Source organism: Aedes albopictus, chromosome 3 (genome assembly GCF_035046485.1).
Source record: "Aedes albopictus strain Foshan chromosome 3, AalbF5, whole genome shotgun sequence".
Classification (NCBI taxonomy): Eukaryota; Metazoa; Arthropoda; class Insecta; order Diptera; family Culicidae; genus Aedes; species Aedes albopictus.
Window position 1 is genome coordinate 28,571,167 of NC_085138.1, and position 17,540 is coordinate 28,588,706.

The 17,540-nt window shown below is 46.5% G+C and overlaps 1 protein-coding gene across 5 annotated transcripts in view; it reads right to left on the bottom strand.

The window, feature by feature from the left end:
* LOC109426169 (forkhead box protein O3) overlaps positions 1–17,540 on the bottom strand; it is a 200,144-nt gene that overhangs the window by 10,972 nt on the left and 171,632 nt on the right. For 3 of the 5 annotated variants that reach the window (XM_062856418.1, XM_029866251.2, XM_062856417.1), the window contains one exon: positions 7,805–8,613. The exons of 1 other annotated variant lie outside the window; for it this stretch is intronic. In XM_062856418.1, coding sequence (XP_062712402.1) covers positions 7,805–8,612 — 808 coding nt within the window. In that variant the 5' untranslated portion in view covers position 8,613. Of the gene's footprint in view, positions 1–7,804; positions 8,614–8,705; positions 8,930–17,540 lie in introns of those variants that run through there. One more of the 5 variants, XM_062856419.1, reaches the window with a different exon arrangement.

Consider the following 17,540-nt stretch of genomic DNA (forward strand, 5'->3'; position numbering starts at 1 on the left):
ACAATCACGAGAAACGGACCCATTCCGGCGCAATCGAAGAGGAGGTGAAGGAAGCGGAGGAATGCCGGAGCAACTGCAGGAAGTATCGAGCAATTAGCTGGAAGAGTATGCGAGCCAGTGGAAATCCCTTGAACTCACAGGTCATCGAGAGGTTGCAAGGGCAACAAAAGTAATCGTCATACGCGTTTGCTACGAAAGGATTCCTGGCGAGTAGCGAAATCGCCTCAAGATCAAGCTGTCGACCCAGATTTGAATGAAAGAGCGTTGGCGACAATATGCCTGAGCAACGAGAAGAACTACTGCCTTGTTCAACTAGCAAGAACTGCGAAGAAAGCATGGGACTGTCTTAAAAAGGCATTCCAGGATGACGGTTTATTGAGAAGATTTGTCTACTGAACAGGTTAACGCTGGTCAAGCTTAAAGAATGTGTCTCGGTTGAAGGTCATGTTGACGAGCTAGTTGCAACGACGAACTGTTTATGCCGAATTGAGTTCGAAGTCAACGATCGATGGCTGGCGTCATTACTGTTAAAAGGACTTCCGGAGTATTAGAACCCTAGGATCATGGGGTTTCAAATATTCGCAATAGAAATAACAGCAGATAAAGGCAAAAAATCACCAAGGTGTCGAGTGGTCGTTGAAGTTCACTGGTGTTGAGCACCTACAACACCATTATATGCCTAGCAGAAGCCAGCGCTGAAAGAAATCGGGAACGTGCTTCAACTGCAACTGTCCCCAATCGCAAGAACCGTCAAACGGATTGCTGTTTGTGCGATGCAGATCGTAGAGTCTAGAAAAGAAGATGCATGAAAGTTGGGAGAATGTTTACTAGCAGGAAGATCAGAAGTATTCCACTGAAACAGTCATCAGTCAGTCAGTTTCGTTGATCGCCAAGGATTTGGTAATGCTCGAGCTTGAAGAAGGGCCAACTGAAATTCATGATGTCTTGCAAGTTCCCGATGGATCACTTATTTACTTTCCGTTAACAACATTTACAAAAAGAAAGGCTTGACGATGGTGTTTGGCGCACAAACATGTGAAGCATGATGTAAAGTCTTGGATCAAGAAGGATACGTGATCGCTAGTAGAACTGCTGTAGATGAAATGTATCGTTCAAATCAGAAGAAGGCTCACAAGACGTTCCTATCGGAAACCGTTTCTTTCTCACCTTTCTGGATGATGCTAGCCGAAAACGAAGGGTATGTCTAACGGAGCCTAAGGCACGATCGGTTCGACGACGAGTGTAGAGAGATTTTGGAAAAGACGAACGCAGCGAGGACGGTCATGCTGTAGCACGGGACCCGGCAGAACGTGGAGCGATATAAAATAACGTAGGAACAGCAGAATCGTCTCTTTCGGGATAAAAGCGCCGTCTGGAAGAAGCAGAGTGCGAGGAAATGGAACTGTTGTGCCGTTCGAAGCTCTACCAGTAGCTCAAGGCATCCCGCAAAGGCTTCGTGCCGCGAGTCGAAATGTGCAGGAATACGGACGGGAGCATCTTGACGGGCGGACGTGAGGTGATCAAAAGGTGGAAGCAGCACTACGACGAACACCTGAATGGTGCGGATAACGCTGTCAAGGAGGATCAAGGCAGCGTCAGTACAGCAGGCAGCTGCAACGAGCCAAAACTTTCGTTGAGGGAAGTTCTTGAAGCTGTCCAGCAGCGCAAGAACAAAAGTCAGCTGGTAGGGATGGTATCGGAGCTGAACTCATCAAGATGGGCCCGGAAAAGTTGGCCACCTGCATGCACCAGCTTATAGTCCGCATCTAAGAGACCGCACAACAGCTACCGGAGCAGTGAAAGGAGGGGGTCATTAGCCTCATATCAAGAAAGGTGACAAGTTGGAGTGTGTGAGAACTTCCGAGCGATCACAATTCTGAATGCCGCCTACAAAGTGCTATCCCAAATCATCTTCCGTCGTCTTTCACCCAAAGTTAATGAATTTGTGGGAAGTTATCAGCGGACAAAAACAACGGACCAAATCTTCACCGTGCGGCAAATCCTCCAAAAATATCGCAAATACCAGGTCCCAACGCAGCACCTGTTTATCGACTCTAAGTACAGTAGACGTTCGATAACTGCAACATGTTTACGTTTCACTTAGCGAACAAAACTCGATAACTGCAACGTCAGATTGACGTCAACAACCCATCAATTGACGGGAAATGAACGCAAAATTCATTCGACTGTTCATTTGAGCTAACTTGGCGCACTGTTTTGACAGATGGCGGTGCGATAACTGCAAATTTGTTGCACTTGCAGTTAAAAAGCATTGCAGTTAAACCGTTTGCATCGACCGAACGTCTACTGTAGTATCGACCAAGGTAAGTATAAACATCTTGGTATCGACCGCAGAGAGCTATGGGAAATCATGGATAAGAACGGCTTCTCCGGGAAGCTCATTAGATTGATCAAAGCGACGATTGACGGTGTAAGAAACTGCGTAAGGGTTTCGGGCGATCTGTCTAGTTCGTTCGAATCTCGCCGGGGAGTGCAACTAGGTGATGGACTCTCATGCCTGATGTTCATCAACGCCCTGGAAGGTGTTATGCTACGAGCCGGACTCAACAGCCGGGGAACGATTTTCACAAAATCCGGTCAATTTGTGTGCTTTGCGGACGACATGGACATTATCGCCAGAACATTTGAAACGGTGGCAGACGCAGAACTGTACATCCGCCTGGAACGCGAAGCAGCAAAGATCGGACTCAAGGTGGATGACCGCGTTTGAAAACGGAGTACAACCGTTCCCATGCTTTACACAATCGCACTACATAAGCTTGAACGTCTGTTCTCTGTGACACGGATGTAGTGTGAATCGTTCTTACTGTCGCCATGAAGCAAAGTACAGTCTTCTAAATTGACTAACATAATGTAATTATCGGCTGGATGCACGTGTTTTTATGGTAACCAATAGACAGAATGCGTTGGGCGGATCTTTAGCTGCCGAAAGAGACAGAAATTAGGCACCAGAATGTCGTCATGAGACAGACTTTCTTGCAAAAGTAACGGTGTGGTCATTCGGACACGCTGTGGACTAGGATGCGGTCATCTGGATACGCTGTGGTTAGAGTGTGATCATCCGGACACGCTGTGAACCAGGAGGCGGTCATGTGGATACCCCGTAGGGTGGGATGCGGTCATTCGGACACGCTGTGGACTGAGGTGCGGACATCTGGACACGCTGTAGACGTTTGGAGAAACGGATCGCCAAATTCCGGACCAAGGTTTGTCGATTGACACAGTGCAAGAGAAAGGATCAACGAGGCAGTTCTACAACCGCATCCGAATCGACATTTTGGAAAAGGCCGTGATGTCATACAACCCTCGGTTAACCTATGAGGAAACTGTGATCAACTCACCGATGTTGGGATGTAGTTGGCAGAGGAAGTTCAATGGAGTTCGAGATATGACCGTGGTCATGGCAACCGCTTAGGGTTTACGAGAGACTACCCGACTACCCTGAAATGCGACGTTTAAATCATAATTGCAAGAAAACGATAAGAGTTAGAAGTTTGGCGTCGAAGAACGAATTGTAGAGTGGAACAGGGGCCACAACTTTGCCGAAGAAAGAATTTTAATTTATTACGCACGTTTCAAAGATAATTTATAAATTAAAACACGCTTAGTTAAATAACTAAGTTCTCTACAGCAAAATAGCTAAAATATTATTTTGCTGTAGAGAACTTAGTTATTTAACTAAACTAATCGATTCAAAGATGATTTGAGAGAAAATTTGATAGAAAATTCAATAATCTTTCGAATAAGGGTAAAAAAAACTGCGATAAGTTTGACCATTTTAAAGTTATAGCCAGTTGAGGCAATAAGAGTCAAAAATATGGGGAGTTCAATAACTACGTAACGGTTGAGATTTGACCATATGCGTAGAGCAATTTTTTTCACCATTCATGGTCCTCTATCACCCTTTAAAAACCTTGCACTCATGAACCTGACACCCTGTATATAACATCCCAGAGGTGCCAGTCCTTCCGTCACGCTTTGAAATGTTTCACGGAATGAAAGCTACAATGATCATTGCACTGTAGTATTGTACCTGTGTTGAATTGGTGCACCGTTGCACTGGTGCACCGTTGCACTGGTGCATCATTGCATTGTTGCGTCGTTGCCTTGGCGCATCGTTGCATTGGTGCATCATTGCATTGGTACAGCATTGCATTAGTGCATCGTTGATTGGTGCATCTTTGAGTTGGTGCGTCGTTGCATTGTTGCATTGGTGCATCATTGCATTGGTGCATATATGAATAGTGCATCGTTGCATTGGTGCATCGCTGCATTGACGCGTCGTTTCATTGATGTATCGTTGCATTGGTCATACGTCAATGCATCGTAGGATTTGTAAAGCATTGTTGTTTCAATTCAGCAGTTTTCTAGAATTTACTTTCCATTCTATGGATCAGAACCCTACATCAGTCAAAAGGTGGATACTTGGAAGTATTCAGCTTTTTACGCTAACGAGAGGGGTGATTCGACTATGACGTGTCTTGCCGACAACCGAATTTCAGTTCAATGCCGTCCTAGTAGACTATTTTATGAATTTGTTGATTGAAGTGTCAACTTTTTTCACTTGATTTATTTCGCGTAATTTAAAATGGTGTTGTATATTTATTCTGCTGAAGCAGTTAATCTAGTTTTTTTTTTCTTTTTAGGTTGAATTCCAGCAGGTTAATTACAGATTCTGGAAGAAAGTCTGAGGGCTGAAATCAGAGGGATTTAATTACGAAAGTTTTGTCTCACACATTGGACGTTGATTTATGGCTCGTCATTTGCGTTTTTGATTTCGCAAAAGGATGGTCGGTTGAACGCTATTTCGCAAAAGGATGGTCCTACAGGAAACATATTGGACCTGGTTGCATTATACTGAAATGAACAAAATACTCTTATTAAACGGAAAACATGTTTTTTTATCAGACGAATCATTTATTTGACGAACTATTTGTTTTGTTAGCTTGACCTAGAGTTATTTGTTGCGAACTATGCAAATATGGACCAAATTCGAGTTTCCCTTACAAGTCCCTACGCAACTTATATTACATTCTGCTCTTTTTGAGCTCTTTGAAGGATAAATATTAGTTTTGGGCTATTTTACACTACACAACGTCAAATGGAAGCTATAAGCTCGGTTGATTTGTCAGAGCGTTAGGGTATATTGGCATAAATATATCTATTATCAATGTGCGTCAATTTTTTGCAGTAAACCTAAAAAGAATTAAAAACTAGATTAATTTCTCCAGCAGAACCAATAAATATATGTATGATAAAAAAACAAAATAAGCTGAGGATCGCTGTTGGTACAAAACAGTTCAAGTGAAAAATTTTGACACTTCCGTTATCAACAACAAAATTTCAAACAGTCTACTAGGATAGCGTTGAACTGAAATTCGATTGTCGGCAAGAAACGTCATGTTTGAATCACCCCTCGCATTAGCGTAAAAAGCTGGATACCTTCAGGCTCTTCTCAGATGCCCAATGCTGTGAAATATTTAACATATACGCATTGGTGTAATAGCTTCCGTAGAATCTTTTAGAAGATTTACTTCTAGAAGATTCTGTGAATGAAAATCTTGGCTATGAAATCCCAGAGTTGTCCGTTCTTTCGTCAAATGTTTCGTTAAATTGTATGGCAGCCATACAAGTATTATCTTTCCATTGTTCCGTCGTGCATTGGTGCATTGTTGCACTATTGGTGCATGGCTGCATTGATGCATCGCTGCATTGTTGCATTGCTGCATCAATCCAGTAGAAAGATCTAGAAGTTTTTTTCATTCCATGAATTAGAACCCTACAACAGTCATATACGAACCAAAGTGGGCTATATAATAGTATACCTTCTGGCGCTTTTTTAAGAGATACACCATGCTGAGTGAAATATTTACATATGCATTGATACATTAGCCTTCAAGGCTTCTAGAAATTTTCCTTCCAGGAAATTCTAAGATTTTCTTGATTGAATCACCCAAGAAACAGAACTAGCTGAATAGCAGTTTCTTAAGCTAAAGTTTGCTTAAGGGTCGTTTGTTCCACTTTTATTCAGCGAAACTGTTTCTTGGGTACCGACGGATCAATTGAGTTGCGATCCAGAACTCTCAGCTTCAGGCAATACCTCAGCAGAGCACTCAATCGATGCAATGCAATGACTATCACTCGGGCTATCGATTGAAAAGTAGGCGAATGAGTACAAGAAATTCTCAGACCTTCGTTATGGACGTCCTAAAGCGGTTTGCAGTTCTAGTACAAAGGATGCATCAATTGTTGCTGTTTGTGACAGTGTTCAGTAACGATGTTCGGAATACGGTTGAAGGCGTAGTGAGCAAATATCTCGGCTTCCTTTAGAGGAACGTAGAGGAGTTCACAGCACAACGATCGAGAAGCAGTTGTAGGACAAGTATTTGCATCGTGTCAACTACGTTCCGAGGAGTTTTCGGTCAGCCAACATGAAGTTGAAGGCGTTCAACATGTTTTATGTAGCCCTGTAAACCTACAGCTTTGCAGGGTAGTAAGGTGGACCAAGATTGACACTATGTCTCTTCCAGATCCAGCTGAACTACGACATCAGGAGCGACGACGAGATGATCGTTTGGAGTTGCTAGTGACGCAGTCCTTTCAACTGGAACTCGAACACATCGATAAGGCATTTGCCAGCATAACTGACAGCCTAAATCCGATATGTGACTTCGTGGTCGTGCGGCTAGTGTCACCAAACATTCAGTCGCATCGTGCTGAGGCAAGCACGGGTTCGAATCCCGCCGCAGCTTTCAGGAAGAGTTTTTGGCTGTGCCACTGGACGTTGCATGCTAGTCCGTTGTCTAGTGTCGTGCTTCCTTCAAAGAGCAAATTGCTAACTGGAAGTATTAAACCCGTACCTGACTTTTTAAAAAAGGTAATTCTCGAGTTGATCCGTGCAGAGCAGGTTTGAAAAGTGAAATGTAAACATGTTGCAGTTATCCAATGTCTACTGTACATGGGCTCAATCACTCATAGCCATGCTCATCCAATGGCTGGTCGTTGGCACAATACTTGGCACTAATTTCCGTAACTCCTTTGACTGCAATCGTAAAGCAACCAAAATCAAGATAAGAACCCGCAAATATGCACCTAGGCCTGTTTTAAGTAATGAATTAACCACAACAACAAGGCTCGAAACCTTCCTACATTGCACCTGTGTAAATCCGACACGCCCCCTTACTCCCTCTTTCGCGTCAACGACTAACGACAATTTTCTTCATGGTGACATGTAACCAAAACTACACTGAAATAAATTTTGTTGTAGAAACTACCGATTCCATAGTAAAATTACTAACCGTACCTATGATTCTCAACCGACAGCTATTTCCTGTTAATTCCACTGAAACACTGTCAATTTAACTAGCAGTGCTGTTAACATTACCAAAAATAATCTAAATTTAACAGCTGGGCATTGTATTTTTAACCATACAGTGTTGTAAGATGCGTGTCCAGGAAAAAATGACAATGTTTTGTTGTTGAGGCGACTACGCTTTTAGTCAAATTTACTGTAGTGCATTGTTATTTCAATCATATTTCAGTAAACTTAACAGATTTTGTTGTCGGTTGAGAATCATAGGTACGGTTAGTAATTTTACTATGGAATCGGTAATTTCCACAACAAAATTTATTTCAGTGTACCCTCTTGAATTACCCCCACCCCTGCACCACAAGACTTTCGAAAAGCCCTGAAATTAGCACTACTAGTAGTGTGCAAAGAAGAATCGCTAGAAAACATCAGTAGGTAGGTAGGTAGGTAGTTAGTAGCAAATAGTTCACTCACTTATATAATTCTCGCCGAGATGTCCTTGCTGCAGTACGACCAATTTGGATGCGGACGAGGTCGACGACGACGACGACGTCGACGTGGCGGGTGGCGCCACGACCGTCGCCGCCGTCGATGACACTGTCGCCACGGCAACGTTGCCATGGCTACCGGCACCCGAACTCACAACGACGTTGTTTGGCGCAGAGTAAAATTGCTGGTGCTGCTGATGATGATGATGACCATGGTGGCCGCCTGCTGCCACGCTGCCTGCAGGGGTGGCATAACTCTGAATCATCGCGTGACCGTTGTGACTGGCAACGCTGCCACCGCCACCGCCACCACTGCTACTCAGATTTATTGTGTAGGTATGATTGTTACCGTTTCCGCCGCCTAATCCGCTACCGCTAATTATGATATTGTTACTGTTGCTGTTGTGGTTCTTAAAGCTAGTGTTGTTGTTGATTATTATGCTATGGTTGCCTACGCCACCGTTGGTGGCGCTGCTGATTGCACTACTGTTGCTGTTGTTGTTGTTGCTGTTCTGATTGGTGTTGCCAGATGTGGCAATTATGTGATGCTGCTGAGCCAGGTGCTGCTGCAGGATGAGCTGGTGATTGGCTTCCAGGGGGATCGACGAGAGCACCATGCTGGAGCCGATGGACGTCGCAAATGACGTCGACGAGGGGTGGTCTTTCAAATCTGGTCCCGGGCTGGGGACGGGTGACGAAGTTTCTACTGTAACGTGGCCACCGATAATTGCGCTTCCTCCTCCGCCGCCACCACTATCAACATCGTCGTGCGAAGGATGCCGCTCTGGAGACATTCTGCAAAGGATGGAAACAGAGAGCAAAAGAGAATCGTCAAAATCTGCAGGAAGAAATGTCATTCAAAAACAATTAAGGGGCACGACACTGACCGGTTCGGGGCCCGGGTTAGTGTAATTAAAAACGCACAGATTCACAGGCAATCCGATCCGTCCTCGGCGACGGGTCTGTCGACTGCAAAAATCTCGATCGATTTAATAACAACATAAGAGCCTTTCGTTTCCTTTCACTCTCTCGCCGCCACACACAAACACTCTCTTTCTTCAGTCCATGACATCTTCTTCTCCGGACAGGCAATTTGGCGTGACATGCACAAGCTTGTTCTGCTCGATTTTGACTGTGTGCGCGGCGGTCAAGACGAAGAAGAGGATGAAATTTTATGCCAGGAATTTGATTTGTTTGTTTTTTCTCCCCATTGAACCCATACCGAAGCATTAGTGTGTGCACTGCATCGTGGTTCAATACATTCCTTCCTTCAAACAAAAAAACTGCAGGGGTGGGGGTTACCCCGGCAACGACCCTAGCGGTAAACAAAACCATCGCGCTACTTGACCTTGACCTTCTTCACAACTCACAAGCTTCTTCACTCGGCGATGCCTGCCGCCAGGTGGTGGCTATTGTTTTCCGCCGTTGCCTAGGATAAGTCAAAATTTATTTTCGCTTTTAGCATGGCCATGTCGAGGACTTGTTTACGTTGGCAACCGTCGCACAGCACGGCGAGTGATTGAACACAAATTCCCGCAAACAACCCGTGTCACATCGGCAGCAGTGGCGGCGAGCGACGCTTGACAGAAGGGACAAATCGTTTCCGATTGGGGTGCGTGTTGAAACCGGTTCACGCTTCTTGTCTTTTCCTCGTTCGCAAAAATACGCCGAAATCAAACAGCTCGAGATGAAAATTTACCCCTCACTTTCTCACGTGCAAACGAAAATGGCGTCCAATTTAGGGGGTTTGGGGTCGCACCCACGGGAAAAACTTCAAACTAGCAGCCGAATTGCCGTTCTCTACCTACGATAATTAAATTATGTTTGTCCCACTTTCCCAGCAGTTTAGAATCCAACCCTGATAACAGCCACCCAACCCTGCCTCTAACCCAGCCCTAGTGCTAACCCAACCCTGCCGTCACACGTCAAGTCTTCCTTGTTCGCGCGACAGAAAATTAGACTACCTACAACAAGTCAAGGCCTGCTTCTTTTCTGCAGCTCTCGCTCGCCTCCCTCGTCGTTGTCAAGTGGGGAAGACGACATGACAAGCACGAAGAGGTGAAGATAAACTATTAATCCCCGGTGACAAATTCCGGCTGATTAAGCTCGCCTCGCCGCCCGGACGGGGCACGACGACGCGACGTCAAACTTGAACAGAGCGAATAAATCAAGGGTTCAGGTGAAGAAGGCGAATGATGATGTTTTCTATGTGTTTACAGTAGAGGCTCGGTAACTGCAAACGTTCTAGCAGCGATGTTTTTTGACAAACATCAGCTGACGATCCTTGGCATGTCAATCATTTTCAATTGACTTTATCTTGTTAGTAAACCAGCGTTTTGTGAAGCAACATATGCAACATATTAACATTTCACTCACGCAACCAAACTGGATACAGTAGACGTTCGATCAATGCAAACGGTTTAATTGCAGTGCTTTTTAACTGCAAGTTCGGTAAGTGAAACAAATTTGCAGTCATCGCACTGCCAAACGTCAAAATGGTGCGCCATGTTGGCCCTAATGAACACTTGAATGAATTTCACGTTCATTTAACGTCAATTGATGGGCTGTTGACATCTGTCAGACGTTGCAGTTATCGAATTCCGTTCGCTAAGGGAAACGTAAACATGTTGCAGTTATCGAACGTCTACTGCAGATGCAACGTTAGTTGACACCAATAATTCGCCTCACAGTTAACGAAAACGTACTGTCTACAAGCTTTTAACATTTTTGCGACTTTTGATGCACTATCATCCCCATTTATTCCGTTCCATATTCATGTTCTCTAACGTGTGCAGTTTTTATCATCCTTCCAGCAACCATCTGGAAACGTACGAAACCGCCGAGGGCGAAACCACACAAACGAGCTCCATAAGAATAACGACCTCCAATGTAACGCTGTTTCATCCGCATCTTCCGCATCCGTCAATGCTGGTGCTGCTGTTGTTGTGGAACCGCCAACCAGCCGTGCGTCCGTGCAAAAGACAAAAACACAACACCATCATCGGCAGAGGAGAGAAAGGCATGCGCAAGTTTCGATCAAACTGGTTGGTTTGTTTACTACAGCAAGTAGCAACAACAACAGCACAGAGAACAGACGAACATGCTCGAACAAAATTGCTTGAAAATCTTGTGTAAAGAAAAAAATAAGCTCAGTAGCGACATCGACGGTGACTTTCCCACCTAAAAACTTCTTCCGACATCATGATGGCGCTAAATTAAGAAATATTTCACTGGCGCACCTTTAAATATTCCTACTCAGAGGTTGCGCTGTATTTTCTCAAATAACAAGATGTGTATGATTGTTTCACTAATTCAGCAACACAATTTGAGTGAACCATTGAACATTAGTTTCACCACTTTGAATTAGAAATGAGTTGAACAACAAGACAATTATTATTTCCCTAGTAAATTCACACACTCTCTGGGTGGAACTATATTGGGGTGCACACTTGGTGACACTAGCGCCAAAAGGTAAAACATCGGAGAATTTGTACCGCAATTCGAAATGTGACAGCGCCGCGTAAAGGCCACATTGCCAGTTATTTCAAAACAACCGTTGCAATTCTTTACACAACCGCACTTCATGAGCTTAGACGTCTGTTCTCTGTGACAACAGCAACCATAATTTTCCAATCGCAGCAGCCCGAAAAATGCGTCCTTTTCGTCGCAGTAACCAGTTCAACAACCCTTTGGCGATTGCAAGGATTGCAAGGCACAGAGTGCCGCTTGCTTCTGATTGGGGAGGAATCTCCGGAAGAATTTTTAGGGATTTTTTCTCTGCTCTTAGCTTTTTTCTTGGCATTTTTTCATTCATTTCTCAGACGGTTCAGATAATGAAACAGTCACTTGTAGATCAGTTTGTTGGGAGACTGATTTTCGCCAATCAGTCTCACAACAAACTAAAATAATCGAAACGACCGCTATGCAATGAATAGATGGCGCCACCATGGACCTTTGCAAGAAATTCACTAATTTGACGATGGAGCGGTGTCGTGTTAACAGAAAATGAACTCGTTTCCATGGGAACCTAGAAAACACGGCTCCGCTCAAAAGTTAATCGAGTGAACACGTGCTTCGGTGCATCAATTGTTCGAAACAACTTTAACGATTCGGTGAGCGACCAATGAGAGCCTTTCAATACGTTCAAGCCACAATCTCTTCTCCAATAGATGGAAAGGATGATTATCAGGAACTCATTTAACGAAGCGTCAGGGTCTCGCTCAGTGTATCAAAAAGTGGTGCTGACACATACACGGCAATGGTGCCTTCCATTTGTTTCATTTTGTTCTTTTGGAGCTGGTGGTCATCCATTTTAAAACGTTTCCATCCTTGGATACAACCCTGACGTAAAGTAACACATTGAAGTTGCGCCACTTTGGCACTACGCCCTTATTAAAATATCAAAGGAACCCGTTCAAGTGCTCCAGCATAACAACAGTAGCAGCGGCAGCAGCAGCCCACTTTGTCAAGTGCACCGGATCCAGGAGGTTTTCCACATTTTTCTTACGAGCATGTAAAATTCACACATTCATATTTATATCATCCAACTACCAGGAGAAGGCGGCGGCACTTATGACTGGCTGTCACTTGCGCCTGCAAGGTATGCTGAGCGTCCCAGCAGCACTCAAACTCAAACTATCTCGCCCACGCGACGAACGGACGCCGGCCGCATACAGTTTCTCCTCCGCTCCATATGCAACCAATCCAAGCAGGCAGCGTCCGTCGTCCACATGGCTTGGCCTCTTTGGCATTTCTGTAGAAATGAAGGCAACTATTCGCTTCCGTTCTACGCAAAAATGTCGTATGTTCTGTGGATTTTCCTATCAATAGGGACAGTTATACGCGACATGAGCGTACCCTTTGCATTCTGTGGAAAAACTATAAACAAAAATAGCTCTTTTCTTTTGCTGTCCTTCGATTTGTTTGTGACATTTACATCGAGGGGAGCGACACTGGTTTTGTCAAGCCGAGAAATTAATCATCTGTCAATGAAGCCGGCAAGTTTTAGATAGTGCTTTCAGAATTTTGAATGGAATAGTCTATGGCTTTTCTATTTTCTATTGTTAGAGTCGAAAAGTCTAAAAAAAATACTAGTGTCGCACCCCTTGTCATAAAATAGTGAGCTAGTGAGGTATGGGACGCTCGGGACGCTACATTCGTATACGAAGTACGGTTACAAGTGCTGGATCGAAGAGTAAAGAATCCATAATTCAACACAGAGGAACAAAGAAAAACACACCAGCAGACGCGCGAGTTTGAATCAGGCCCGACCAAATGCCCAAACGCCGATTCTTCCCTCGAACAAATCCACCCCGAAAAAAAACAATAACGCCAATTCACACACGTCACGCTTCAGCGCCCATGTAGGTTTAATGAAATTTTCAATAACAAAATGAAAACAATCGGCGCAGCAAGCAAACGAGAGTTTGCATCGCGATTTCAACGATTGTTTATAAAATCGAAATCAATCGGCACTCCGCCACCCACCGCCTCCTCTGATGAATGACCCACGCCAAGCCGCGTCGCGTCGCATGGCCAACTACGCATCGCACCACGCGGTGCGGTGACTGCGGTGACAAACGACGCACTCACTCATTTGCCACTCACTTCGATCCCGTTCCCATCCGCATCAACGAATCCATCTCTTCGGATGTATCGGGATTTGTTTGCTTCTCCCGGGGCCCGCCCGTGGCTGTCACGTGGATTGCTACACAGACAGCCAGCCGTTTGGGGATGGATTCAGTTTTTCCTGTTTTCGATTTTCCCGCTCTCCATGGAGCGGCCACCGCCTGTCACTCAGCCGCAACCCCCCCGTAACTTGACAGATGAGCTCAGTTTCGCGTACCTACTTGCAAATCGTAGATGTCGCTACTGTTCGTAAACAACGGGTCCATCCTTCACTGACGCTACAATTTTTGTCCATGCGAAAACATCTTTTTGTTTCGTGGTGAGTGGAAGCCAACAAGAGGCTAGCGTTTCGTATCAAAGGGACGTATTCAACAGAAGCGCAAAAACTAATGTTCATTAAATTGAAATTATTTTGATTTTTCTTTTTGTTGTTGTAAGAAATGTAATAAAAGCACATGTTTAAACGGCCTTCCATATTAATTGGTGACTGCGCATGCTAGATCAAACTCGAAAAAAAACATCTGAAAATGATTGTTTTTAACTTCCATTTTGACTTGGCCACTAGATATGTAGCTGTAAAATGTTAGCATAAGTAACCTAATTTATTACTTGCTGGTGTTTAATAACCGGACTAGAAGAAAACATGAGTTTCTTATTAATTTTATGAAAGCCAATTACTTTGCCTTTACTTGTTTTATAGATATAATTTTCGCTTCTAGTAAACAAATTCATTATGCCGCACTTAATTTGCATTTATCTACCACAAAAAGTGCGGAAACAACAAATAAAGGTTTCTGTTTAATGTTTTAATATTTTTTGTTCGGTTTGTTATTGTCGGTTTTCGTCCTTTTCAAAAGTAGCGCTTGCCGCTTTGAATCTGACAGTACCACCCGGACCAAATTTTTTAGGTACGCTGACGTTGTTCGGCAGCTGTCAAGAAGCTCCCGGGTTGCTCAGCCGCAACCACTCTCCGTACGATCCATCCGTATACGAAGAAGCGTTTTGTTGATGTTAGTTGCCATAGTCCCGCGCTCCTCTAGGCGCGCCCTGGTCGCGTCGCGAGCGGTGACCTTCAGGCCACAAACAAATCCGACGGACAAGCAGGGAAACTCAACGACGGCGACGGAACGCGGACGGAACGGAAGTAGGCAATAAAGGTAGTTGGACACTAGGCATCGGGTTGTTGTTTTGCTTTCATTTCAGCTAGGTATTTATTTATTTTTTCTTTTGATTTTTCTAGGTCATTTGGTTATGCGGCAATGTGCCCGCCCGCATTCGGCTTGCGGTGGAACCCATTCGAAAGGAAGAAGAAGCGATGCACTTCTGGTGGTAAGTGAGTGGTATCGGTTGCCAATATAGACACTATAGATTCCATAGACTCGCGGAGACATGGTTGAGCAATTTAATTTTAGTGTGTTTTACCGTCAAATTAGAGTGTACCGAGCGAATATGACGTCACGCAATCCATTGTCGCTATTGAGATCGTGACGTCATGCTCGTTTGGCTACACGAACTGACAGTTCGTTTGGCTACAGTTGTCTTCGTCTCCGCGAGTCTATGGAATCTATAGTGTCTATAGTTGCCAAGGGTTACGTGCACCGCGTAGTAGTGGCACAATCGATTATTGGTTAGGGCACAAACAGGGTTGAGTTATTTGACTTCTGTTGAAGTAGGCTGTAATCACCTTTGATCGTACACAGAAAGTTTCAGATCTCTTAGGATTCCTCTGAGAATCCTATCAGAATTCCACCTGCAATCAAGATACCATCGTGAATCCTCTCAGAATTCCGGCAGGAATCCTCTCAGAATTCCGGAGGGAATCCTCCCAGAATTCTAGAGGGAACCCTCCCAGGATTCCGGAGGGAATCCTCCCAGGATTCCGGAGGGAATCCTCCCAGGATTCCGGAGGGAATCCTCCCAGGATTCCGGAGGGAATCCTCCCAGGATTCCGGAGGGAATCCTCCCAGGATTCCGGAGGGAATCCTCCCAGGATTCCGGAGGGAATCCTCCCAGGATTCCGGAGGGAATCCTCCCAGGATTCCGGAGGGAATCCTCCCCGGATTCCGAAGGGAATCCTCCCCGGATTCCGAAGGGAATCCTCCCCGGATTCCGAAGGGAATCCTCCCCGGATTCCGAAGGGAATCCTCCCCGGATTCCGAAGGGAATCCTCCCCGGATTCCGAAGGGAATCCTCCCCGGATTCCGAAGGGAATCCTCCCCGGATTCCGAAGGGAATCCTCCCCGGATTCCGAAGGGAATCCTCCCCGGATTCCGAAGGGAATCCTCCCCGGATTCCGAAGGGAATCCTCCCCGGATTCCGAAGGGAATCCTCCCCGGATTCCGAAGGGAATCCTCCCCGGATTCCGAAGGGAATCCTCCCCGGATTCCGAAGGGAATCCTCCCCGGATTCCGAAGGGAATCCTCCCCGGATTCCGAAGGGAATCCTCCCCGGATTCCGAAGGGAATCCTCCCCGGATTCCGAAGGGAATCCTCCCCGGATTCCGAAGGGAATCCTCCCCGGATTCCGAAGGGAATCCTCCCCGGATTCCGAAGGGAATCCTCCCCGGATTCCGAAGGGAATCCTCCCCGGATTCCGAAGGGAATCCTCCCCGGATTCCGAAGGGAATCCTCCCCGGATTCCGAAGGGAATCCTCCCCGGATTCCGAAGGGAATCCTCCCCGGATTCCGAAGGGAATCCTCCCCGGATTCCGAAGGGAATCCTCCCCGGATTCCGAAGGGAATCCTCCCCGGATTCCGAAGGGAATCCTCCCCGGATTCCGAAGGGAATCCTCCCCGGATTCCGAAGGGAATCCTCCCCGGATTCCGAAGGGAATCCTCCCCGGATTCCGAAGGGAATCCTCCCCGGATTCCGAAGGGAATCCTCCCCGGATTCCGAAGGGAATCCTCCCCGGATTCCGAAGGGAATCCTCCCCGGATTCCGAAGGGAATCCTCCCCGGATTCCGAAGGGAATCCTCCCCGGATTCCGAAGGGAATCCTCCCCGGATTCCGAAGGGAATCCTCCCCGGATTCCGAAGGGAATCCTCCCCGGATTCCGAAGGGAATCCTCCCCGGATTCCGAAGGGAATCCTCCCCGGATTCCGAAGGGAATCCTCCCCGGATTCCGAAGGGAATCCTCCCCGGATTCCGAAGGGAATCCTCCCCGGATTCCGAAGGGAATCCTCCCCGGATTCCGAAGGGAATCCTCCCCGGATTCCGAAGGGAATCCTCCCCGGATTCCGAAGGGAATCCTCCCCGGATTCCGAAGGGAATCCTCCCCGGATTCCGAAGGGAATCCTCCCCGGATTCCGAAGGGAATCCTCCCCGGATTCCGAAGGGAATCCTCCCCGGATTCCGAAGGGAATCCTCCCCGGATTCCGAAGGGAATCCTCCCCGGATTCCGAAGGGAATCCTCCCCGGATTCCGAAGGGAATCCTCCCCGGATTCCGAAGGGAATCCTCCCCGGATTCCGAAGGGAATCCTCCCCGGATTCCGAAGGGAATCCTCCCCGGATTCCGAAGGGAATCCTCCCCGGATTCCGAAGGGAATCCTCCCCGGATTCCGAAGGGAATCCTCCCCGGATTCCGAAGGGAATCCTCCCCGGATTCCGAAGGGAATCCTCCCCGGATTCCGAAGGGAATCCTCCCCGGATTCCGAAGGGAATCCTCCCCGGATTCCGAAGGGAATCCTCCCCGGATTCCGAAGGGAATCCTCCCCGGATTCCGAAGGGAATCCTCCCCGGATTCCGAAGGGAATCCTCCCCGGATTCCGAAGGGAATCCTCCCCGGATTCCGAAGGGAATCCTCCCCGGATTCCGAAGGGAATCCTCCCCGGATTCCGAAGGGAATCCTCCCCGGATTCCGAAGGGAATCCTCCCCGGATTCCGAAGGGAATCCTCCCCGGATTCCGAAGGGAATCCTCCCCGGATTCCGAAGGGAATCCTCCCCGGATTCCGAAGGGAATCCTCCCCGGATTCCGAAGGGAATCCTCCCCGGATTCCGAAGGGAATCCTCCCCGGATTCCGAAGGGAATCCTCCCCGGATTCCGAAGGGAATCCTCCCCGGATTCCGAAGGGAATCCTCCCCGGATTCCGAAGG